This window comes from Peromyscus californicus, unplaced genomic scaffold, assembly GCF_007827085.1.
Source record: "Peromyscus californicus insignis strain IS unplaced genomic scaffold, ASM782708v3 Scaffold_11__1_contigs__length_118956290, whole genome shotgun sequence".
Lineage (NCBI taxonomy): Eukaryota > Metazoa > Chordata > Mammalia > Rodentia > Cricetidae > Peromyscus > Peromyscus californicus.
Genome location: NW_026294402.1, coordinates 60457790 through 60482901, shown reverse-complemented (window position 1 = coordinate 60482901; position 25112 = coordinate 60457790). Strand labels below are relative to the sequence as shown.

Genomic DNA, 25112 nt, shown 5'->3' with positions numbered 1-25112 from the left:
GAACTCAGCTTGGGCTTGGCAGCAAGCACCCTTACTCACCACACCATCTCACCAGCCTCCGCTCGTTTTCTTAGAGCGCCATCTTGTGGGTGTGATGCCAAGCAGGCCACAATTACCTGTTGACCTGTCATTTTTCCTTTGCAGAACACCAAGTGCCCAGATGAAGTCAGCTTCGTGGGCCAGCCTGGCTCATTTGAGGTGGTGCTGGAGGTGCCATTTTACCATCCGTTACACGGTGCTGATGATCCTGTTTGCCATTCCTACCGTGACTGAAGGCAGGCCCTTGGCTATTTCACCTCCACCTGACCCTTCCTCTTCCTCAGGAGCTGAAGAACTGGTACTCAAAAATATTTATTCTCTCAGCCACAGTTAAGACTGTTGTGGCATCTGTGGAGATGAAGGCATAGGAGCAACGGAGGGAACAGAGCCTCATCCCAGAGAAGTTCCTGCTCTGTTAACCCAGCCCCTAGTCTACCGCCAGAGCAGTACCCTACACGTAACACCTGGGAGGGACCCCAAGCGTGGGGTGAGGTCTGAAGACAGCACAGCAGCCATGCCCCTTTCATTGTCATTACCACCATCACCAAGATTCCCTGTCTCCTCGATGGTTTGGGCCCTGGGAACTGGCAGCACGTGGAGAAATTAGAATCTCAGGAAAGAAGTTGGGGGCTGTTTTCCCTGTGATTGTGAAGACAAGGTCTTCAAGCATGGAGACATCCTCCTCTAATATGAGCACAGATGAACGCTCAGAGCCTAACCTGTAAAGGGAGAGTAAGGCATTTGCCCCACCCCTCCCCCATAGCCTTGTGCTCCTGTTAGGCAGAAAGTAGGGTTCTAGCACCAGCACAGGGTTCCCTGGGGATGCTGGGAGGAGCTGGAGCATAAATGGAGTCTGTGAAATTGAACCTGCTTCCTCACCAAAATTCCTGCCGCTTTTCATCTCCCAACTCCTTGCCCTTTCTCTTTCTTTTTAACCCCTTGGTGCCTTTTCCAGGGGCAGGGGGAGTCCCCATACTGACCTCTTCTACTGCTTGGCTCTTACAACTCAGGCAGAGTAGACCTCTCCCAGCACGGGTAACCTTGGAGTCTGCCACATCACTTTAGGGCACGAACCAGAAGGCAGGCTGTAGGAACACCCAGCAGTTCTTGGAGACATTCAGTCTTCTGAGTATCTTTCTCATTTAGGGTCACAAATGTGTACAGCCCAGTTCCTCTGTCTAAAGGTACATGATTTTATGCAGTTCACTCTCTAACTCCTTGTGTGCCAATATGAGGCGTGTCTTTGTAATACACATTTTTGTTTTTGGGGCCACTGGCCAAGGGGGGTGATTTGCTCCTTAGACCCTGAAATAGCATATTCACGCATTATATACCCAAGCCACAGAGTGGACACAGTGGGATGAGGCTTTGGGGTGCAGACATGTCTGTTCCCCTGAGCTGCAAAGTTGTGTGCTGGGAAAGTGATGATCTAGCTTTATTGGAGTCACTTCTTCCCAGAATGTGGGATGCTTTTTAGCTCTCTGCTATTGCAGGGTGTCATCCCTTTGTTCCCCTCCCCTCTTGTCTTTACCCTCTGGGCTGCAAGAGAGAGAAAGTCTACAGATAGCAGTCTGGGCTCACAGGGAGCTTGTCACAAGAATGTCAGAAATGACACTTTGAGGATGGCTGACTTCTTTGGGAGAGTGAGGTGGTGGGAGCTGGTAAGCACAAAGCCCAAGGAAAGGTGGTTCCCAAGGACCTGTGAGCCCTCCCTGTGTACAGACAGGCTTGGGGTAGGGTATTGGCACCTCCTACCTACGCACCTTTCCCGTTTCCAAGTCCTTATTTTTGTTCAAGCTGGGTTCTGGGCACTTGAAAAACTCGACCTGTTTCCGACCTGTCGGCTGGACCCCAAGTAGCCCTTCTTCCCTCACCACCATTGTCCCCTGTGCCCATGTTGTCCCAGGAAGCAGTACTTTGGGCAGTGACCCCCTTTCATTCATGGAAGTAGATATTGGAGACACCATCCTACCTAACCCATTCCCCATTCTAAGAGGGTGACTGGCTTTCAGCCTGATTATGCCTCCCCAAAAACTCCAGTGAATAGAGCCAGGTGCCCATCTGTTCCTGTTTGTTTCTTAAATACTGTTGGTGTTTTGTATGTATCTGTGGCACTGGCTTGCAATGTGCTTTGTACATATTGTAAAGGAACCATTGGAGCAATTTTCTTTTTCATTGGGAAGGCACGACCCACATTCCTGCCTTTTCTACTTCATTTTATAACAGAGGCTGTATTTGCAAGACAGCCTTAGGTTCTGCAGAAGGGAACAGGTTTCTCTCTCTCTCTCTCTCTCTCTCTCTCTCTCTCTCTCTCTCTCAAAAAGTCAGCTCTTTGATCCCTCTATCCCAGTGCCCCTTGAAGAACAGGCCCTGCCCTGGAGTGAGATTAGCAGTAGAAAACTGACACCGTGTTCTCAGTCTGCTCCTCCTGGTCCCTATCTGAGTCCAGTCTTCTCTCCCTGAAATAGTGTCACACAGCTGCAGCTGTGCAGATCCTGGCTAGTGCTGAGAGATTGGCTGTCCACCTCCACACTCCACAGGGGGAACTGTGACACCTAGTCAGAGACAAGACCTGGTCCAGTCTGCCAAGCCTCTCACTGAGCCACCCCTGCCCATGCCCTTGGTGTTCAGTAATCTCTGAGACCCATGTGGAGAAGCTACAAGTAGGGGCCTCACCCCAAGGAGGGCAGCCACAGCTTGACAGCTGCCGCCTAGGATTCCTGTCTGCTTCCTTCCTCAATGGTGTGCCAGTTCCCTTCAGCTCTTCCCTGTGTTACACATGTACATGTGCTCTCCGCTTAGCCTACACTGGCCACACGTCTCAAGGTCAAAGAAACACACAGAAAAGGGTAAGAGAAGAGGGTGCCCTCTAAAATAACCATTTCATGCATCTCCTCTCCAGGCTCCAGGGTGGGGTGGGGGGCTTAGCTTAAGGGAGTTGGGAGTTAAGACTGCAGAAGGGCTAGAGAACTGGATATAGGTTTGAGGCCTCCTCGTCACTTACTACCCCATATACCCTATCATTGTGTACTCTGATGCCCCTCAAGATTCAGCTGGGCAGCTAGCTGGCCCATAATTCTGGGCCTTTGTCATTACTAGGGCATCCTAGGAAACTTTCCAGTGATTCCCTGCCATGGCCCTCCCAGGCCTTGTCCCCAGCCCCTCCTGCCCCAGCCCACCCGCTTGCCTTGGTGCTCAGCCCTCCCATTGGGAGCAGGTTGGGGCAAGCTGGAGGCCCGGGCTGGAGGGGCAGTGTTGCTGTTCATAGCTTTTGTTCCATTGGCGTTGCTCTGTTGGATTTAATTTCAGTCTTCCTGATTCTTCCCTTCTGTAAAGTGTACATTATTACCAAGTTCCTTGTTTTTTTATATATATATATAAATATATATATATATACAAACTGTACTCTTTTTGCCTTTGTACATTCAGGCAAGAAGAGAAAATAAATCTTTTTAAGAGACAATCACAAATCTGTGAGGGCTGCTGGTTATTTCTCCTGGATTTGCTGCTGAGCTGCCGCTGCCTCCTCCCCTAGCTGTCCTGTCCCCTCGGCTTCCCTGTCTCTCTCGTCCTGCTCCATGTGCATCCTCAGCGTCACCTCCACTGGCTGACAGCAAGCTGTTGAATCCAGTGTGCAGACTACTTTCCCTTGGAGCCTTTTCCTGCCCAGCATTGTTTTCTGGCTTGGCCACTGGCTGATTCTTTATCCTGGCCTCTTCTTTTTACCCTTGGATCCCATTCACCAAAGTGGCTTTGGACCCCTAGGTACTCTGAGACCTGCCTCTCAGAGGCCCTGACTTTGGACATTCATTCCTCTATGAAACTATGCAGCTGGGAGCTCTCTGCCTGAGATTTTGCACTACTTAAACCTGCCTGGGAGTTAGAATGGAAGGTTTTAGGAACAAGTGGGAAAATGACCCCCCAGCATTCCACCCCACACACACCCCACCCATCCTAGCCTCCGAAGTCTGCTGGTCCAGGAACCACTCCTGGACTCCCGTTGTTACCCTATAAGATCAAGGGCTTTTGATGAGACTCTCAAAGAGTGGTACCCTTCAGAAACACAGCCCAGCCAAACCATGTTCAGGCTTTCCCTTTTCCTGACCTTCCTCCTCCCTCTTCTCCACTTTGTCTCTACTTCCTTTTCTTAATTGGCTTTGGAATTGAAGTCTATTTTTAAATTATTTGTTGTATTTATTGAATAAAGTTTTTAATGTCCCTGTTCTTACATTTAGACTAAAGTTTGCCTTTCACGTATCTCCCTTTCCTAGCCCCTCTTCACCATCCCCAGATTTTCTACCTTCTAAGTTGCTTTTTCAAATGAAGTGCTGCTGCTTACTTCCCATGATTAGGTACTGTCAGTGGTGGTCTTCAACAGCCCAGTTTGTGTGTGTGACAGGTAGGTATATAGTTTCCAGGTCAGCCCATTTTACCGGCTGTAAACAGGAAACATCAACATACAGCAGCAGAAACTGTTTCCCTCGGCTTTGCAAGCTTGGGCTGAAAAGTAAAGAACTGAGTGAGTCTTGATTCTTTGTTAGCCCTGTCGATTTGTAAATGGATTGCTCAGATTTTACAATTGAATCATGACCTCCCTTGCTACCTTTAGGCTACTTCTAGGAGTCATCTGTTTGATGGAGGGTATTTCCAAACCAATTATAACTTCAGCTCACTTTGAAGGAATACCATGTGCAAGTGGAGCCCAAGTTTAGTGACTTGGCTAAATAGAACACAGGTAAGCGCCATGAAAAAACAAGTTGAAAATGGGTCAAGTGTATGGAGAAACTAAGGGTTGCCTTGAGGGGAAGGGATTTAACATGCATGGGGAGAAACCTGAGAAGTGAAGTGATGAGAGTGCTCAGCCCCCATCCCCAGGACCAGAGAAATGAGTCTTCCTGCTAGGGGTAAAAAGAGACTAGAAGACACGCCTTAGGAACACTGGGCTCCAAGAGGAGGACACGAAGAAGGAAAAGAATGTGCTGTTCCTTTCAAAGACCTTAGAGCCACTGCAGAGGCTGAGGCAGGAAGAGTGTTACAAGTTAAGGCCAGAGCTATAGTGACCTTAAATCAAAAAAGAAAAAGGGAAAGAAAAAAAAAAAGACTTCAGGGATAAAGTTAGCACCATGAAAATCTAAAACCTAGTGTTAAGCCCCAGCCTTCTATTAACACCTGGAATTCTGGGTTAGCTGCTACCACACAGGAAAGTGTTATGTATACACCTCTCTCCAAGGGCACTTAGTGTCTCCCTAGCAACCCCACATTTCAGTGGAACATGGCCCCAGAGACGAGCAGGTCTTTCCCTGGGAAGTGTATATCATATCTGTATTATGTTTAGCTCTAGTAGTGGTAGGGAAGTTGGTCCTGATACAGGAATAAAGAACAGACCAACCACAACTTTAAATCAGTTTATTGACACAGTAACACAACACACTTGCCTCCCTGACACCCCCACACCCAATGCAGATCTCTCTCCCTTCTTTTCCCTTTAGAACACGCTGTTTGGTGAAGCAGTAAAGGGCAGGCCACTTCTGCAGTCCAGCCTACCCTGGGCCCAGTAGAGCGGGCACTGCTTGGAACCTGTTGGGGAGGCAGTCAGTACTATGCTTGGCCAGCCAGAGGCATCCCGTCCTAAGAACAGATTCCCCCACAAATCCCAAGCCCTGAGTTTGCTAGGCTTCCTCTCAGCTCTTGCTAGAAAAGAGATCTTGGGGCCTGGGCCATGGAAGCAAGAACTCCAATGGTAACTTGAGATGTAGTTTGGCTAGTTTCTTAAGGCCCAGGCACCCCCAAAAAAGCCCTGGTGGTGGGGGGTGAATTTCAATGCCCCTATTTAAAATGCACTGGTAACATTAAACAGATTAAGCCAGCTTAACCAAATGCCAGAATAACACTAAGCTGTAAAGAAAGCAAGGCCAGACCTGCTTACACCAGGCCAGACACAAAATGCCAAGAAGCCCAAGGTGGAGTGTCAAAAACAACCCAAGGACACTGCCCAGGAGCTAAAAAGCCTGTACTCAGAAGCCCCGGGTGACAGGAAGCAAAGAAAGAAAATACCTAAGTCTTAAAAACCGAAAAAAGAAAGCCCAACCGCAAGGAAACCGGAGCCTAACAGTGCTGCCCACCAGCCCCTGCCCCTGGACCAGACAGTCTCTCCCCCTCCAGGCAATTTCCTCCCCTAGGCTAGATGGAGCACACCATAGAGCAGTTTAAAAAGCTTCTAATGCCAGTTCATAAACATCTTCATTTACTATTGGTGATTACATGTGAATAATATGCTTATACTGTTCTTTATGGAAAACAATTTCAACGAGTCAACTCCGAGAACACAATGGGCAACCCTCAACCTGAGCCCTCAATGTCCTTCCCTAGACAGCCAGGAACACTCTCATCTGTCCCGGGCTGCCTAACTTCCCCTCTTGCCCCACTGTGGCTCTTGGGCAAAGCATCCTCTATGACCATTAGTCCTCATCAGACAAGTTCTGGTCCAGGGGGTAAACCATGAACATCACATCTGGCCGAGAGGGGACACAGGGATGACCTGGACGCACAATCTCAAAGCCCAAGAAGCTGAATGTCTTCAGGAGTGGAGCTGCAGAGAGGAATCATAGAAAGGGGAGTCTCAAATCCAGGGAAAATCCCAAAGACGGAACAAACAAAGTACGAGGGCCTCAGGCACTCCCCCTTGGCCATGACTCTCCCAGTTTGTAGGGCAAGTGTGCACAGTGCACAGCCCTCTGCTTCCACCCCAGGCCCCACTAGCTGCTGGGCTATAGGCCTCAAAGGGTTTTGACTGCTCACCTCTGTCTTCCCGGCCCTTCCTGAAGCAGATGAAGACGTAGTTCACTTTCATCTTCTCCTCAGCAAACTCTAGCAGTGCTAATAATCTGCAGAAACAAAGCACTGCTCAGGTGCGTCCACTGCCACCTCTGCAGACCTCCACCCCACCCCCAAAAGGGCCTCTGGAGCCTAAGAGCCAGCAAGGTTGACACAGAATCTCCAGAAAAAGGGCCCCAATCTAGAGCCCTATATTAAGAGATAAATAAGTCACAGATGGGGCGGGGGTGGGGGTGGGGTCTCTCTCCCTATAATAAGAGTTCTTCAACTGTACCTGAAAGTAATACTGTCTTAACTAGTGCAGGTCACAGGACAATGTGGGGCCTTCAACAGAACCCAATTCACTGTGGGTATTACACTAGGCCCAGGTGTGGTGGTTCACTCCTTTAATCCCAGCACTCGAGAGGCAAAGGCAGGTGGATCTCTGTGAGTTTGAGACCAGCCTGATCTACAGAGTGAGAGCCTATCTCAAAAGAAAAATTGAGGTCAGTCAAGAGAATTGTTCTGGGACTGACTGACTTTTACAGATAGGCTGCTTAGAGAGCAGTGCCCAATCCAATGAAATCCTGCCCCTCTACCTGTATTCCCAGGCCTTTGGAACCGTACCTTTGTATGGTGGCTCAAGGGGAACTGACAGCTGCTGATTAGCTGGTGGGTAATGGGTTAATATGTTAACTGTTTGCTTTAATTATATCTAGAGCAGGCCTGATTTACTGGCTAAAAATAACCTATAACAAAGCATTATCTACTTGGAGAGTCTAGAGCTAAGAAAGAAGGTATAGACTCCCCTATAACGCTGCTATCCCCAATAACCATTTTCTTTATTGTCTCCTTACCCTTCTTTGCTCCCATCAGCTAATAATCCATCTGGGATTTCTATAAACAGGCTCTGGCTGGACAGGACTGCGTCCCAGGAAGAGACTTTCACCTCGGTGACCTCATACTGGAAATGGACGATGTGAGGCTTCCCATCGTTCACGGGGAGGTCCTGGGTTACAGTGAGCTTCTCGTCCTGAGAAGGAAGGTTAGGGCAGAGGACAGGCTCATTCTACATGCTACATCCTATGTTCCCTAAACCAGAGGGTGCTGCCATCCCTTGAACCATTCTCGGGGTGGCATGGATCATGGGGCATGTCAGAAATACAGACCTCCTTGTGAGCCCACTGCAGCCATTTCTAAGAATGGCTGCTATTGGTAAAAGCAGCACTTGATTGGGAAAGGAAATCTTTACTAAGACAAGTGCTAATAAGCACTGTGCAAAGTACTAGTCATGTATTAATATCTCCACCTTAAAGATGAGGTAACAAGGCAAGAGCAATTTAGTAACAGGCCCAGTTGAGATTAAAACCTAGGTCTCCATGCCCTGAAAGCCTATCAGGGCTTTCCCTTCCCTCTCTTAAGAGAAAATGTCAAAAACAAATGAAATTCCAGGACTGTTGGACTAGAGACTGAGGCAGGAGGATTATGAGTTAAAGGCCAGCCTGGAATACACAACAAGACCGTTTTGTTTTGTTTCTTGTTCTTTGTTTTTGAGAGAGGGTCTCACTATATAGCCCTGGCTGGCCTGGAACTCCTAGAGATCCACCTGCCTTTGCTCCTTCCTAAGTGTTGAAATTAAAGGTATATGCTACCATGTGTGGCCTAAGACCTTGCCTTTAAAAAAAAATTTTTTTTTTTTTAATAGCCAGGCAGCAGTGGTGCATGCCTTCAATCCCAGCACTCGGGAGGCAGAGCCAGGCGGATCTCTGAGTTTTAAGCCAGCCTGGTCTACAGAGAGAGACCCAGGACGGGCACCAAAACTACATAGAGAAACCCTGTCTCGAAAAACCAAAAAAAGAAAAACACAAAATAATTTTTTTACATGAACGATAGCTGCACATTGCAGTACACACCTGTAATCCCAGCATTCAGGAGTTAAAGTCAAGTCCTTGCACACAGAACTCAGATGCCCTATTAACTTTCCATTCCCAGCCTAAGAAAGAAGCTGGACCAGGTCCTGGGCCTCAATCAACAACAGATTAAAAGACAACAAATAGTACTAATGTTTTTCCTCTAGGATTTCAGAAAAGGCATAAAGCAGCTTCAGTTGAAAAAAGTTAGCAGTTCCCGTTTTCTCTTAGTCACCCTATCACCTCTAAGAGAAAACTAAGGAAAAATTGCAGGATTTGAGAGAGCTCAATGGGATCTAGAAGGCTCCACCCAAGCTTCTATACCCAAATCCTCCTTACCTTATATATTAGAGCTGAGAGAGAAGGATCCCTGCCGCCCCCTCGCCCACCGGGGATCTTCGACAGTGGGTGAGGGGCATCAGGAGCACCACAGAGGCCCTGGAACAATGTGCCTGCAGCACTGGAGCTGGGGACAGTTACTCAAAGGCAAAATACTACTGCAAGAGACAGAAGGTCAGAAAGTAAACACCCAGACATTTAGCCCATGCCCCTTCAGCCCTCCTGCTGCCTAAACAATATTCTAAGGCTACACCACTGCTCAAGGTTTTTTTTTACTTGAACTTGCAGAATGCTAGTTTTTTGGGTCAAGAGGCATAAAGAGTCCCAGAAAGCCAAGGGAATGTCTGACCTATCAAACATCTGTGAGTTCTGACACAGAAATCTCCAGCCTCATGTTCCCCAGCCAGTCTCTCCTTGAACCAGCCATGCCTTAGCCACCTATGTGGTACAATCACTAAGCTTCAAAAGGAGTGGCAACATGGACTGGGTACTAGGGGCCGAGAAACTAACAAGGCCACTCACTTTCCCATCTTCATTTCCAAAAAGGAATTGCAATTAAAAAAAAAAAAAAAGCCCCAGATTGTTCTAGGTTTATGAATGAAACTAAATCTTGGATTTGGCTCCAGAGTACTATGGTCTGTCTCTGATCTGCCACTAAATTCTGGGCCTTCCACTTTCTCAGGTCCCTTCTTGACCTAAGCATGAGAACACGGATAACACTGACACTGCCAAAACAGACACAGGTGTAAGAGAAGGGATATCTGTGCTGAGTCCTGAATAAGGAGCCAAGACTCAAATGGTACAGATGTTTAAAAGCTCTCCAGGACGACCACATGGATACCCTATCTGGCAGCCACTTTAATCTTCAGGCAGACACAAAAGGGTTTCAGATCTGCTCCACTGCCCTCTTTGGTTCTGATTTAATGGCAGGGAAAGAGGAAAACTGTGTGCATCATGACTCAGCAACAGGCCTATCCCATAGCCACAACATAACACACAAACACAGGGGAACCAGGAGTGAACAGGAATGCTACAGCCAGCACACACAACTGCAGAACTTTTGTTGTTGTTGTAGTTTCTGTTTTTTTAGACAGGGTTCCTCTGTATAGTCCTGGCTGTCCTGGAACTCGATTTGTAGGCCAGGCTGGCCTTGAACTCACCAAGATCCATCTTAAGTGCTGGGATTTACGATGTGTGCCACCACTGCCTGGCTACAGAACTGTTTTTTAGCAATGTCATGCTGGCAACTTGAATAAGCAAAGTGTGGTATATCTACACTACAGAAATCTACATATGCTGGAAATTGGGGTTTTCCTCCCTGAAATGGTGTGTGGCATATTGGTTGGAGTTCTTTCAAATGAAAAGCAACAAAACTAAATATACCATCTAGTCATTTAACCACTAACTGGCCTGTATCGGCTTTCCAGTTCAGGCAAGAAGTCCAAGCCCACCATGGCTCAGCTCTAAGGGATTCCAACTGGGGGTCTAAAAGCGTATGTAAATGAGAAATGGAGTTCCTGGGGTGGCATCCACATCTGCAGATGGTTATATATACCTACCTCCTGCCTCCTGGAAATCCTCAGGGAATACTTCTCAACTGCCTTACCAACAGCTAAAGGACAAGGACGGGAGTTATTTTCTACTTTATACAAAGTTATTGTGACTTCCCCTTCTAAAGTGGTAAGGAGCGGAATAGCATTGTTCAGGCAACCAAAAAGAGAGAGAGAGAGAGAGAGAGAGAGAGAGAGAGAGAGAGAGAGAGAGAGAGAGAGAGAGAAAGCAAGTCAGGAGTATCCTATGGAAAGACACAAACCCCATCTGAGCTTCCCTTCTCCACCCTTGGTTGACGTTCTTCTGTGGGGGTACCAGAAGACTGGGCCACTGGAGAAGCTAGCTGACTGGCTGGCTAGCTTACAGTGACTGGCAGAGCTACCCCTAGGACTGGGCAAATCAAATACCCTCTGTGACAGGTAAGAAGGTATCTTATATACTAGAACTGCTTGGGTTCACAAAACAACTAGATCACCAAGGCCCTTGTAGTTCTAGAATTCTGCTGCCAGACTTCTACTTGACTGACCTAACTGAACTTAAGCCCCACATCCCAACCAGCATCCTGATTCATATCTAATTCACACTCAGAAATGGCAGAAACCAGGGGCCACCCCAGAAAGGATCACAGTGTGGGGGGCAGGACACAATCTTCTTTGTTTTCCCAGAAATAACTCCTGGAGCCTGCATCTTTTCCTACACTAATCTGTGATACTTCTGGTTTCTTTATATCTCCAAGTAAATGCAATAAAGTCCACGCCTTGGTAACAGATCACTTCCCTCCATACACACAAGATCATCACGTACAAACTCTGCTATTCCCGTGTAAAAAGCCTGCAGAAGGCATGTGTGTACACAGGGATCCAGGTCCAGTTCCCTAACAGAAATAACTGAGTAGACATGAGTTCATAAAAATTATATTCACTGTCCATTATAATGCATTGATTTAGTTACTCAAAGTGAATGGCAGATTACTATACACTTAAAATACCTGATTGTCATTTCTGAAGGGAAGGGATGAAGGATGGACAGCAACTATGGGACATGAAATTACCTAGCAACAACCACCTTTTCTGATACTGACTTTAATGTTCAAACAAGATACCAAAATCTGTAGCCCTGGCTGTCCTGGAACTCAACTCTATAAACCAGGCTGGCCTTGAACTCACAGAGATCCACCTGCCTCTGCCTCCACAGGCATATGCCACTACCATCCAGTAAATGTGGTTTCTTAAAGACAAGTCTTTGACACAAAATACAAAGGCTTTCATATTCTATTTGGTTTGGGTTTTGTTTTTTTCAGCTTTTGTCAATCCTTCCATAGATTTTAGTTACTCCACTAGGGGGCAGAAATGGCCCAATCCCTTCCACAAAAAAACAAAAACAAAAACCGAGGATTTCTGTTCGTTCTAGCATGAGATGAGAGAGAGGGCTCAACAGGTAACAATTTGCCACTAAGCCTCATGACCTGAGTTCAACCCCCTGATCCAACATGGGAAAATGAACAGGCTTTGACCTCCATACACACTATACACATGCACACACAATAGATGAATGAACTTAGCATTTTTTAAAGAAGTTTAAGGCCAGAGGCTGAAAAGATTAAGTCAAATATAGTATACTGTACCCAACATCCAGCTGGCCCAGTAGTCCTGCTTTTTAGAAAATAGACCACACTGGAAATGAAGGTGTCCGGGATCCACATCCAAGGCAACTCCCAAGACAATGGGAGCTTAGAGCTGGTACTGTGCCTGTTTCCTCAGCTGTTAAAGAATCTGCCCCTGGAACCACACCTCAGATCATCTAGTACCATATACAGTTCACTTACTGTCCATAATTCACAGCATCTGCGAGCTGAGTGTGCATGCCTGCCTAGTAAGCATGGCTCTAGGTTTGATTCTCCAGCAATCAATACATCAATGAAATGTCCTTAGCAAGCCATGATTTCATATGACTACCATCATGCAGTATATGTAGCAGATGTATACCTGGGAAATGTTGATGCTAAGTCAAATTTTTATCAGATTTTTAGAATCTTGACAGCATTTACTAATTAATTAAAAGAATTAACCTTAATTTTTCCTGTGTATGTGTGTTGAAAGAGGGTCTCATTTAGCTTTTGCTGGCCTCAAACTCACTATGTACTTGAGGATGACCTTGAACTTCTGATCCTTCTTCCTCTACCTCCCAAGTGCTGAGATTACAGGTGTGCACCACCACACCAGATCTATCTTTAAATACAATGACACAGGACTTCTGGGGCTGGAGATGTAGCTCAGTGGTAGCATTTGCCTGAAATGTACAAAGCCATTTTGTGGGTCTGAGTGAGCCCCAGTACCACAAGGAAAAGGAAAAAGTCAACAAGTGACTCATTTGTAGCCCCAGGTCTCTGGAGACTGAAGCAGGAGACTGCTGTGAAGTCAAAGCTAGCCCAAGCTACACAGTGATTTTGGACAGTGAGACCCTGTCTCAAAAAACAAAAAAACTTCCAGCTCACTTTGTCATCCCACCCCCTTCTCTTTTATTTTTAGTCTGCACAAAGCACAACCTAATCTAACAAATACTTGGAATTCAGATTCTCTGATAGTATAATTTCTCACTCCAATGCAGTGGTCTCCTCAACCTAGTCAAGTCTCCCTTTCATCCCCACTGCCTGTCAGAGACGATCATCTGGCCTTGGTAATACCAAAATCACATTCCCTGTATTCTACATTCATTCTCTCCACTTCTGACCCATTCATGTCTCAGGCCCTGCTTCACACAACACCCAGGGCACCCTCAGTTCCCTCACCCAGGCTGCTTGTACCCTAAGACTTGGAATATCTCTGATGAGTAATCCTTACGTAAAGCAAGACTAGTCCAGAGCTACAAGCAACTTAGCAAAAAGGACCTAAGAAGAAAGATAGAAAGCGTCAGCCACCTTCAATCTAAGGTGACCACAAAGGCTGATTTCCAACTGTCAATTCCTCTCAGTATCGGAGAGAGAGGCTTTGACTGGTGCCAGGCATAAGTCACTAAGTCACTTCACCAGGGCTGTTATATGTTCCAAAGGGAGTCTACTTAATCAGCATATTTATAAGAAAATGACATCACCACTCTGAATCATAGGCTGAAAGCAAAATTGGGTTTTGGTTGATTTTCCACAAGAAACATACATCAGATGGCAGCCAGAAAATCTGTGCCCCTGATGTTTGCTAATCGCACAGCTAACTGGTACATCTGCCAATGGCAGACACCACTATATTGCCACCTGTAGTTGCTAGATAGCTTAAGCAACTGTACTATATTGTACAGTACTTCAAGACATTTTTACATTTTAAATTCTTCAGTGTAGTTTATACTGTTAGCTCTTCACACAGTCCAACCTCCCCTCTGAGGGAGGGCAGGATTACATCATTGTTTATATAGTATCAAAGGCCTAGGAATTTTGGTAAAGCTTTTCTTACACAAGGCATTTGCTGCTGCTAGCAGGAAACTGTCTTGCTCAAATAACCAAATTCTTGCTCCTCAACTGAGCCATTACAGTCTACTCTATAACTTCCTTCCTGTCTTTTTTTTTTTCATTGTTGTAGTTTGCAAAGTCTTACTGATCATGTAACCCTGGCTGGTCTCAAACTCACTATGTAGACCAGCTTGCCTTGAAACTTACAGAGATCTGTCTGCTGATGCCTCCAGAGTGCTGGGATTAAAGGCTTGAGCCACCATGCCCAGCCCTATCACTTTTAATGAACCTTCCAAGTCATGGCATCAACATGAATTACCACTGTATACCAGTTTAAAACAGAATGGCTTCTTCCAGAAATACTCATTTGTAACATGCCTCTGCCCTACTCTTCCGTCTCCTTCATATATATATGCACAGCTCTAGGGCTAAATTGGGATTTCTTGGCAGAATGGGGAATTGCTATTATTAGTCCCCATTGCTTTCTACAGCGTACACCCAATGTAGGGGTATTTCTGCCTAGACTAGCTGCCAGTCTCTACTGCCCCACACTCAACAAGCAAACTGCTGAGAAAGGGGGAATAAAAAAACCAAACTATCTGGGAAGAGAGAAATTCCATTACAGAGGAATGCAGTGAAGGTACTATTGGTAGCCCTGAAGTGCTCTTGGGCCCTCCCTATCCCTAAAAAAACCACCTGTGGAACCTAATGTTTCTCCCTACAGCCAATCACACAGATTGACTACAATATGGCTAACGAAGCCAGTGTTGACTATACTCCATATACGGTACTGTCACAGGGTCCCAAACAGGCCCTACACAGATACTGTCTCCACAGTCCCTACAACTCCAGGCAGAGAAAGGTCACAAAATTTGATTTCCTCTTCAATTTAAAGCTATTGTTGAAAACACATAATAAAGGGGTCTTGTACTTGCTCTTCTTCCCTCCCCCACCATCAGGAATTCTGACATTTTGGAGATACTGATCTGACTGCTAGAAAGGAAGCGCCTTGTTTTCAAAACACTGCCAACTCTTCTGCAACAATTTCTTCCAGGAAAGTAGTCCTCCCTCTCCTGAATTTTTCACTGGGGCCAGGGAAGTTGGAAAGCCCATCCCCCACCCAATGGGAACTAAACTCTCAGCCAGCTCCCTACACTGCACATTCAAAACACCAACACTGCCTGGGAAGAACATCCAGCTGTTATCAGAACCCGTAGTTAGGACTCCAACAGGATTCCTTTCAGAAAGTTAAGGGCCAGCAGAGAAGGCTGGGAAGGACACTATGGAAACAAGATTGCCATAAAGCAAAGAAACCAGACACCCTGTATACCCCACCCCACCCCCAGGCCAAAGGAGAGGAGCCTGATCCAAGGACCAGCTTGCCCAGGCCCTGGCAGGCCAGCTGACTCCTCCCTCCACCTGCCTCACATAGCCAAGCCCCTCAAATTACCAACACACTAAAGCAAGGGCCCTGGAGACAAGCGAGCCTGTTTTGCCACTTGGGCAGCCTGAAGAAACCTTAAGCTAACTCAACCCTCTTCTTTTTACACGTAAGCACATTGGCTAAGTGAGGCATAATTGGAACTCAGCTAAGACTCAATTAGTGAAGGCCCCTAAGTGTTGGTTTCAAATACTCCAATGTCTGGCTCATGCTGCAAAGGACTTGGCACTTAGACCCAATCAGTCCAAAGGACTCCTGAGAATGACTGCTGAAATGCCTCACTTCCAACCCCCAGAGAAAAACCCCATTTCACGTATCCTCAAACCTTGCCCTCCATCCTCCGCACACACAGCTTTCCAGACCACAACAGCACCTTTTGCATCTTGCATCATCCAAGTATACACCCACCTCCTGAGCTGGGAAGGACTGGTTAATGAAAATGGAATCAAAGAATGGAATGTAGTGAGGGACCTATAATGGAAAGTCTCTGAAAAGGAAAAAGCAGAATGGGACTGTAGGCAAAGAGCGTTTGGCAGGTTGGTGATAATGGCTCAAACACAACCATAACAAACCAGGAAATAGGGATTAAGTTTCCTATATGGAGAGAAGAAATGGGGATAGAAGACTAGATAAGATTTTGAGAATTGGGGAAAGAAAATGACTAAATGGAGCAATAAGGGTAGGAAGTAAAGGAGAATTTCCTTTCTTATTTTTTTGAAAGACAAGGTTTCTCTGTGTAGCTCTGGCTGTCCTGGAACTCACTATGTAGACCAGACTGGCCTTGAACTCAGAGATCCACCTGCCTCTGCCTCCTGAGGCTTGTGATTAAAGGCTTGTGCCACCACTGCTTTTTTTTTTCTTCCAAGACAGGGTTTTTCTGTGTAGTCCTGAACTCACTTTGTAGACCAGGCTAGCCCTTGAACTCACAGAGATCCACCTGCCTCTGCCTCCTGAATGCTGGGACTAAAGGCTCTCCACCACCGCCTGGCCAGTTTCCTTCTTAACAGAGGAAGACTAAGGAGTCCCTAAAGATGAAGCCCTTGTAAGTATAGGAAAGGTTGCCACTGCAGGAATGTGATGAGAAAGGCCAAGCCTTCTTAGGGTGAAAGCAACAGTATTTTTCAAGGCAGGCTCTACATGAGAATTAACTGGCTCACCAGGCTCTACCCTAGGCTAAATGGAGTAATCTGTGAAGGGGAAGAACAGATCACTGTCACTGACTGATTGACTGAAGACATACTGAAATGTGAGGAACACGGTTGGAAAAGAAGATAGTGCTGCTGGACAAGTAGAAACGAGAAAGTTACAAGATCATTTAGGGTAAAAGGAGCCCAAGCTTTGAGGGGAACATCAACAATAAAGATGGCACTTGTAAGAGGAAGCCATGTCTGGTTGTGGAGCATTGTGGCACAGTTTAAGGAATGGATCTGCTTGCTGAAGGTCAGAGGCCATAAAAGTCCAATATGGGGACAAAAGATCAAAATGAGTTTCCAAAGTTTTGAAGGGGTCAGCAACAAGCCCTATGGGAGAAGGGGGTGTGAGGAATCATATCTGAATTGCTATTGGAAGCCACTTTAATAGATAAGCTAGTGGGGTTAAAAATCATGAAGAGTTGGAAAGTTATGGAATATTTTGGAGAAGAGAATATGGGGCAGAAATATGGGATATCTGGAGGAAGTGGAAAAAAAGAGAAAGGGAATAGACGGATGAGTTCTACCAGCTTTGGTTGAGAGGGTAGAGGATAAAAATTAAGAAATCCACTCCATTTCAAAACAATGTGCCGCCCCTCTCTCTTCAAACCACGGGGGAAACTGGGACTGGGCCTTTAAGTAGGCAAAGGCTTACAGTCCTGTTCTGAAGGCCCTGGAGCGAAGTTTAAAGATCTTCCCAGGAAAGGGGACAGGCTAAATTGTGTGGTGTAAGGATTTTAAAGATGGGGGTTAAGAAGAAAAGGCAAGAGAGTCCCAAGTAAGACTTTATGGTGTTTAAAGGGTTGGAGTATGTAGAAGAAGAGAGTTGGGGACATCACTAAGAAAACAGGATAGAGGGTAGGAATGGAGTCCAAAGTGTTTGAGAAATAAAAGGAATGAGGTTCCCAGACAGGAAAATGGGGCCTAACTGGAGAAAGATGGAGAGGGAAAGTGGGGCGGACCAAGGGGTGACTGGACATCCAAAGGAGGGTGGGGATGGGGGTAAGGGGTCGAACTGAAAACTGCGGGCAGAGCCCGCCTTGGCCAGGCAGGGCTGAGAGAGGAGTCAGGCTGGGGTGCAGTTTCCACTAGAGAACGGATTTAAAGCGATTAAAGTGACTTGTGGAGGAGTAAGAAAGATTTAGGGAAGGTAGAACCAATTCGGGGACTATGTGGGAGAAAGCCCAGGATGGGGAGATGGGCACCGTTCCGCTGGGCTGAAGAAAAAGGGGCGACTGGCTGGGTCCACGTTTGGTGGGGGGGGCGCTTTGGGCGAGAAGGAAGCCCGGATGAGGGGGATGGGCCGGGCTGGAGGAAGGGGGTAAAGGACGGAAGGAGGCCCAATTTCAGGGCTGGGGCTAGGGGGCAGGGGTGGCGAAGGGGGCCTGTGGGAGCGGATGGAGCCCCCTGGGGGCCGGAGACCGGCTGCTTGAAGGGGGAGGAGGAGGCCTCTGGAGCTGCGGCGGGAGGGTGGGGGCGGGGAGCCTGCGCCGGGCCGTTACCTGTCCTGGGTGTTTATCATCCTCGGTGGCTCTGCTCAGGGTGGGAGGAGGCGGCGCGGGGAGTGGGTAGGTGGACGAGTGGGTGGGTGTGGGGTCGCGCGCGCGGGCCGGTCTCTGCGGGCTAAGTCCCTGTCAGGCCGCGGGCCGAGAGCCCTCCTCTTGCCTCAGCGAGCGCCTGCCTCCAACTGACCCTCCCCGGCCGCCGCCGAGCAACCGCCCCGCCCCCGAGTGCCTCATCTGCATAACCCCACCCCAGCGCCGCTTGGTGTCCTGGGAAACTGGGGCCCACAACAAAGGGCAGAGCGCCGCCCCGCCTAGGCGCAGGCGTACCAGGCTGGCGATCATCTTGGGAAGAGGGGCGGGAGCCGGGGCGAGGGGGTGGGCAGGGGGTTTGGAAACCCGGGAGCTCAGCTGCGGCGGCGGCGGCGGCGGCGGCGGCGGCGGCGGCCAGTCTTCCGTTTCTGCTTTTTGTTTGGTTTTTTTTTTTTTGATACACAGTCTCAAACTAGCTCAGGCTAGCCTCAGACTCACTGGAGGATGACCTTGAGCCCTCGATCCTCCTGCCTTTACTTCCTGACCGTTCACCAAGTGCTGGGATATACAGGTGTGCCCCCACCATACTGGGCACTTGCTTTTGTGTGTGGCAAAGCCGGGCAGTACTATTTGTAAACAAGACAAAATCTGAAATCTAATACAGTATACATTAATTAGCACCATTTCCGGTATGAATCTAATCCCATAGATCTTTTCCTTCAATTCATAATGCAAATTAATCTGTCAAATGACTTGGAGCACCTTTACCGCCCCAGTCATCTTGCTGGCTCCCACTGTCAGTTGGAAAAAAAAAAAAATCTCTCCATTTTGGAGACAGTCTCAAGTCAGCCCCCCGCCCCCCAGCTACTGGCCGAGCACAGTCATCTGAAGCCATGATGATAGGCTCCTCATTAACTTGTTGACTGCTGCTTCCAGTCACAATCAATGCAGGCTACTTCTATCAATCATGCAAAGCTCCTAGTCCACTGCCAGTCTTGATGGGTCCTCTAATCACAGATTAGTGCCAAAAGGTCACTCAATAATGTACACACCCCTCAAATTCCAGCCACACTCACAGGAAAATCATGGGCTTCAGCATTCTGTGTACAGCCAACTTAGACTGCCATCCATGGAGACTGGGTAACCCTTAAAGCCTAGCACTTAGGAGGCAGGGGCAGGTGGATCTCTGTGGGTTCCAGGCCAGCCAGGGCAACATAGTGAGACCCTGGCTCAGAGAGAGAGAGACAGAAGAAAGGGGGGGACCACTCTCAGACCACAGAGGTCACCTCAAATCACCCATTCAGGTAAAGTTCAGTAAGCAGCTACTTACTATGTGCTTCTAGCATGAATAGGCGTCCAGGAATACTCCATAATGAGCTAGGCAATGTATCTACTTTGGATGTCACAATTTAGTCAGAGACAGAGGCCATCACAATATGAGGTAAGGACTCAGTCTGAGGGACACCGCAGAAAGTAACACGTGGGACAGTTTGAAGAAAGGGTGGGTAGTACTCCAAAGTTCAGTGGCCACCGAGACCTCCATTTCAGTACAGCCCCAAATCACAAGTGACCCCATTAGAGCCCTCTCAGGCTCCAATAATTCTATTGCACAAACAAAATTTTAAGTTTTAGATCATGAGGATACCAAGAGAGTACAGAAGGAAGATTGAGCTAAGGTTTTTTCAACAAAATTGAAGTGATAATTGGTTATCATTAGATACTAAGACAGGAATGTTCTCTTCCTCTATTCTGCCAGGCAGTGGTGGAGCACATCTTTAATCCCAGCACTTGGGAGGCAGAGGCATGTGGACCTCTGAGTTCAAGGCCAGCCTGGTCTGCTGAGTTCCAGGACAGCCAGGGCTACACAGAGAAACTGTCTCGAAGCTGCCCACCCCCCAAAATAAAATCCTCTTATCTTTTTACCCTTAGCTATCCATGCCTACTTTTTCAAGTTCAAGTCAGGTTAGTTCTAACATTAGCACATAACAGATTTGGACTATTAAACCTAGTTCCACCCACTTGGCCAACCCTTCTGGTTCCAGAAGGGCCTCACCTTTGCCAGTCCATCCTGGGCAAGTTACCCTGTGGTCTGAAGGGCACTTTCTGATTAATCGGTTGGCAAATACTGGGAGCACACTATGTCAATAATGCCAACCAATACCAACTATTTACTAAGCATTTTTTGTGTGTTTGTGTAGAGGAAAATGTTGTGTATGTATATGTACATGTTCCTGTGTGTGCAGGTCCATCTGGGGTATGTGTGCATACATGTAGAGGCCAGAGGACAACCTGAGGTGATACTCTGCGGGTATCAGCTACTTTATTCGCTTATTTATTTATTTATTGAGACAAGATCTTTTTTTTTTTTAAAGATTTATTTATTTATTATATATACAGCATGTATGACTGCAGGCCAGAAGAGGGCACCAGATCTCATTACAAGTGGTTGTGAGCCACCATGTGGTTGCTGGGAATTGAACTCAGGACCTCTGGAAGAGCAGCCAGTGCTCTTAACCTCTGAGCCTGAGTCTCTCCAGCCTGAGACAAGATCTTTTATTGACCTGGAATTCACAAAGTAAGCTAAGGTGGCTGGGTCACAAAGCCCCTGGGAACCCCACCTTCCCAGAGCTGGGGTTGGCAGTATGAGCAAACCAGCACTGATTTTTTTTTTCTTTTTTCTTTTTCTTTTAGTTTTTGGAATCACACTCAGGTCCTGGTACCTGCAAGGCAAGCACTTTACGAGCGAAGCCCATCTCCCCAGCTCCTAAAGCACTCATTTTCACAGCAGCTTTTAATGTTCATTGTATGGTGAAGAGAATTACTGTGCCTGTTAATATTTATTGAGGACCTATGTACAGCAACTTACTTGCTTGATTTCCAAACTATCAGATGAAGTTAGAATTCACATCCAAGGTTGTCTCGTTTACATGGGAGAAGTCAGAAACATCTGCCCCAGTTTGCAGTTTAGGAAGTGACCATCTTCATGCATCCAGGCCAGAAAGTGAAAACATCACCAAGGTGGGGAGCCACCTTCCTCTACCTGTACTGTCCTGTACAACTGCCCCTATCTATTTAGATTTCAATTAACTAAAATAAAATAGGGTTTGGGGTACAGCTCTGTGGTAAAATGCTGGCCTAGCATGTGTGACACCCTGGGTTAGATCCCTCTCCAAACCAAAATGCCTTAGGGTGCAACATGGTAAGACAAATCTAAACTGATCTGCTTGCCAGATCTGCCTGTGTGCCTCTGAACTACTCCGGTCTTTGGAAGTCTTTTCTGCCCTGTGTGAAAATGAGGGATAATGACACCTCAGGCTCAGATGGACGACATAAGTGAGCACTTGACTCCATGTCTAGAAGAACCTCATAAACGTAAATCCAGCCCTACTGCTCTCTAGAAAGGACAAGAGTGACAATGTCCTTGAAAGCTTATTGATAAAAAAATAATAATAATAAGGCAGACAAGGGTAAGAAACACATTTTTACAAAACCAGGTGTTTGCTCATTTTACCTATCCAAGGCTAGCTGCATGGCAGAGGGCCCAGGCCAGCAGCCCCACACCTATAATCAGCTCTTTGTTCAGGCTCTTTGGGATGAAAGCTCCAAAACTGTAAAAAGAAAAAGGAATTACTGTGTAATTAAATCCTTTGACCTTGAACTCTTTTTTTAACTTTTTTGTAATTTTTATTTTTATATGCATTAGTGTTTTGCCATGGGTTTTGGGTCCCCTGGAACTGGCATTACAGACAGTTTTGAGCTGCCATGTGGGTGCTGGGAACTGAACTCAGGTCCTCTGGAAGAGCAGTCAGCACTCTTAACCACTGAGCCATCTCTCCAGCCTTGACCTTGAACCCTTGGTCCCTCACCACCAAGTACGGGGTTACAAGCATGTACCTGGTTCTTGTAGTACTGGGATTAAACCCAGGACTTTATGCATGTTAGGCAAACTTTCTACTACCTGGGCCGCACCCCCCAGCCCTAAAATCCATTATTTAAAAATCTTTGAGACTGGCCTTGAACTTGTTGTCCAGCCAAGAAGGACCTTGACCAACCTGCCCCCACATCTCAAGTGGGAGATTACAGGTATGCATCGACATGAAGGCTACTTCATTTTGAGACGGGTTCTCACTACGAAATCCAGGTGGCCTGGAACTCTTGAGATTTATTTATCATCCTGCCTCAGCAACCAAGATGAGAGGTGTGTGCCGCCACACCAGACTTGAACCTGAGAGGTTAGGGAACTGAATACTGAAACTGGGAATGATCCAGGAGTCAGCCTTGAGAGCAGGGTTCTTGGTCAAAGGCAGAACACTATTTTAGACCAACAGGAAGAACACAATTAGTGGTTCCCACCACCCTCCCAGCCCAAGGAAGCTGGAAATGACGCGATTACTACCATCTGTCCCTCTGAGAGCCTGAGAGCATGTCTATGAGCCTGGTTGAGAGGGCTGGCTTGGTCCAGAAGGGAATTCAACCTTGACATAGTGAGAAAGGAACGAGAGAAGAAGATACTGGTGGCCACCCCACCCTGGGGAAGAGAAACTGAAGAGGAGGAGGATGTGTTCCCCAAGGGAGGTCTCCTAGCAATGAAGAGGCCAGAACATGAGGCCGCCCAGGAGCAGCAGGGCAGCCAGAGGTCAGAGTCCATGGCCTGCTGAAGACCTGTCCTGGCCCTGGGCTCCAGGCATGGTGCCCATTCTCTGATCTGCTACATTGTTTAGCAATTTCCTCCTCTGAAAGTAAGGAGGAGGGGGGAGCAAGGTTTGTATGGCCAAGAGTAAATGGAGCAGAGTAGGGTGGGGCTTCCACAGGGAAGGGGCCTCAGTTCATTCCCATGACTGGCTGCCCTTCCGGCTGCTTGGGACTGTGGGACTTCGTGGGAAAAGGTCTTGGTAGTACTAAGTACAGTAACTATGAGTGTGTGTGTGTGTGTGTGTGTGTGTGTGTGTGTGTGTGTCCTGAGTGTGCATCAGGCACATTTTCCACTCTAGTCATAGGAAACTGCCCTTTGAGAACTAGTTACCAGAGTATGTTCCCACGGGGCTCTGTCCTGAGAGGCACAGAAACCTGCCCCAAAGCCTGAAAGACACTAGGAGCCACAGGACTGATTCTCGGGGGAATCTCTTGGCTCCTGGCGAATATAGATCACCTGACTTCCCTGGACTAACAGGGATGCTTCTAGAACTTCCAAGCTTCCCAGCAGAACTCTTGTAACTAGGTAGGTGTTGAAAAACAGATGGAGGGCTGGAGAGATGGCTCAGCGATTAAGAGCACTAGCTGCTCTTCCTGAGGTCCTGAGTTCAATTCCCAGAAACCACATGGTGGCTCACAACCATCTGTAATGAGATCTGGTGCCCCTTTCTGGCCTGCAGACATACATGCTGTATACATAATAAATAAATAAATCTTAAAAAAAGAAAGAAAGAAAGAAAGAAAGAAAGAAAGAAAAACAGATGGAAAATGATGGGACCAGGAGCCAATCAGCCAGCCATTTATTTCCACAGCATCTATGAGGAAGCTAGAGCTTTTCATAACCAATGAAATGGCAGAGCTGTGCATTAGCCCACAGACAGACAGAAGCCCAATGCTCACCCTTCAAGAAAAAAAGCTCTAAAATGACACCATAAAACAGTACCACACAGGCCAAAGGTAGCTCCAACCCTAGCTTGTTTGACTAACCCAATGTTTAATAACTTTTTGAGCCAAAACAGAGATTTCACACAGTAATCTACAAACTAATGAAAAATAAATATGGCTAAAATGGACATGTGATCCTAGTACTCGGGAGGCAGGGGCAGGCAGATCTCTGTGATGTGGAAGCCAGCCTGGTCTACATAGTGCATTCCAGGCTAGCCAGGACTACACAGTGAGACCCTGTCTCCATCAAAATAAAGTAACAATGAAAATAAGGCTAGCAACATCCCCTCTTCCCCCAGGCCTGGACTTGTAATCCCAGCACTCAGGAGGCTGAAGCAGGAGGATTCTGAGTCTGAACTTGGGCTGCATGATAAGACAGTGTTTCAAGCCCAGTAGAGGAGGGCGCACACCTTCAGTCCCCGCACTCGAGAGACAGAGGCGGGGGGATCTCTGAATCTGAGGCCAGCCTGGTCTATAGCTTGAGTTCCAGGATAGCCAAAGCTACACACAGAGAAACCCTGTCTCGGGATAAGAAAAAGGCCAAAGAACACCGTTTCAGAAAAGTACACCAGAGGCTGAGGATGCAGCTCAGCTGATGCAGCGCCTGCCTCACATTCGTGAGGCCTCGCATTTGATCCTCAGCACCAGTGTTGCTAAGATTCCTTCCCAGGGCTGGACGTGAGCAACATCTCCCTTCCTCAGGTCCCAATGACAGACAGAGACACAACTGCACCAAAGTTCACTCTGGGAAGTACAGGTGAGGGTTTACTTGGGGAGGGGGGGGTTGGGGGGAGCGTGGATACTCTACCTGTCATAAGTCTTTGCCAAAAAAGGCTGAGGGCTTCATAGGTGAGTAGCCACAGAGCCCCTTTCCCCAGTCTTCCCCAGCCTATACCCTCTAGAGCAGCGGCTCTCAACCGACCTAACGCTGTGACTCTTGAATGCAGTTCCTTATGTTGTGGAGACCCCCCCCCCCAACCATGTCATTATTTCGTTGCTACTTCATAACTGTGATTTTACTACTGCCATGAATCATAATATAAATACCTGCTTTGTGACCCCAAAGGGGTTTTGACCCACAGGTTGAGAACCTCCCTAGATCGTCCAGCTGAGGTCACAATTAAGGTAAAGTTGCATACAGCTGGGAGCGGCTGGATACTCAGGTGAGGGTCTGTGACCCTAACAGCTGGATATAAACAGCCAACACAGCTGGATGTG

General features: G+C 47.3%; 2 protein-coding genes across 5 annotated transcripts in view; one reads left to right on the top strand and one right to left on the bottom strand.

The window, feature by feature from the left end:
• Znf609 (zinc finger protein 609) overlaps positions 1-4267 on the top strand; it is a 154147-nt gene extending 149880 nt beyond the window's left edge. For all 4 annotated transcript variants that reach the window (XM_052712640.1, XM_052712630.1, XM_052712656.1 and 1 more), the window contains exon 10: positions 145-4267. The gene's annotated coding sequence lies outside the window, so the exon portion shown is untranslated. The remainder of the gene's footprint in view (positions 1-144) is intronic.
• Positions 4268-5430: 1163 nt separating this feature from the next.
• On the bottom strand, positions 5431-18432 carry Oaz2 (ornithine decarboxylase antizyme 2). The gene is given in 6 exon segments (XM_052712667.1): positions 5431-6628; positions 6838-6923; positions 7710-7885; positions 9102-9182; positions 9184-9259; positions 18225-18432. Coding segments are annotated over 6 exon segments (570 nt in total). The 5' UTR covers positions 18245-18432; the 3' UTR covers positions 5431-6497.
• Between the last annotated feature and the right edge of the window lie 6680 nt (positions 18433-25112).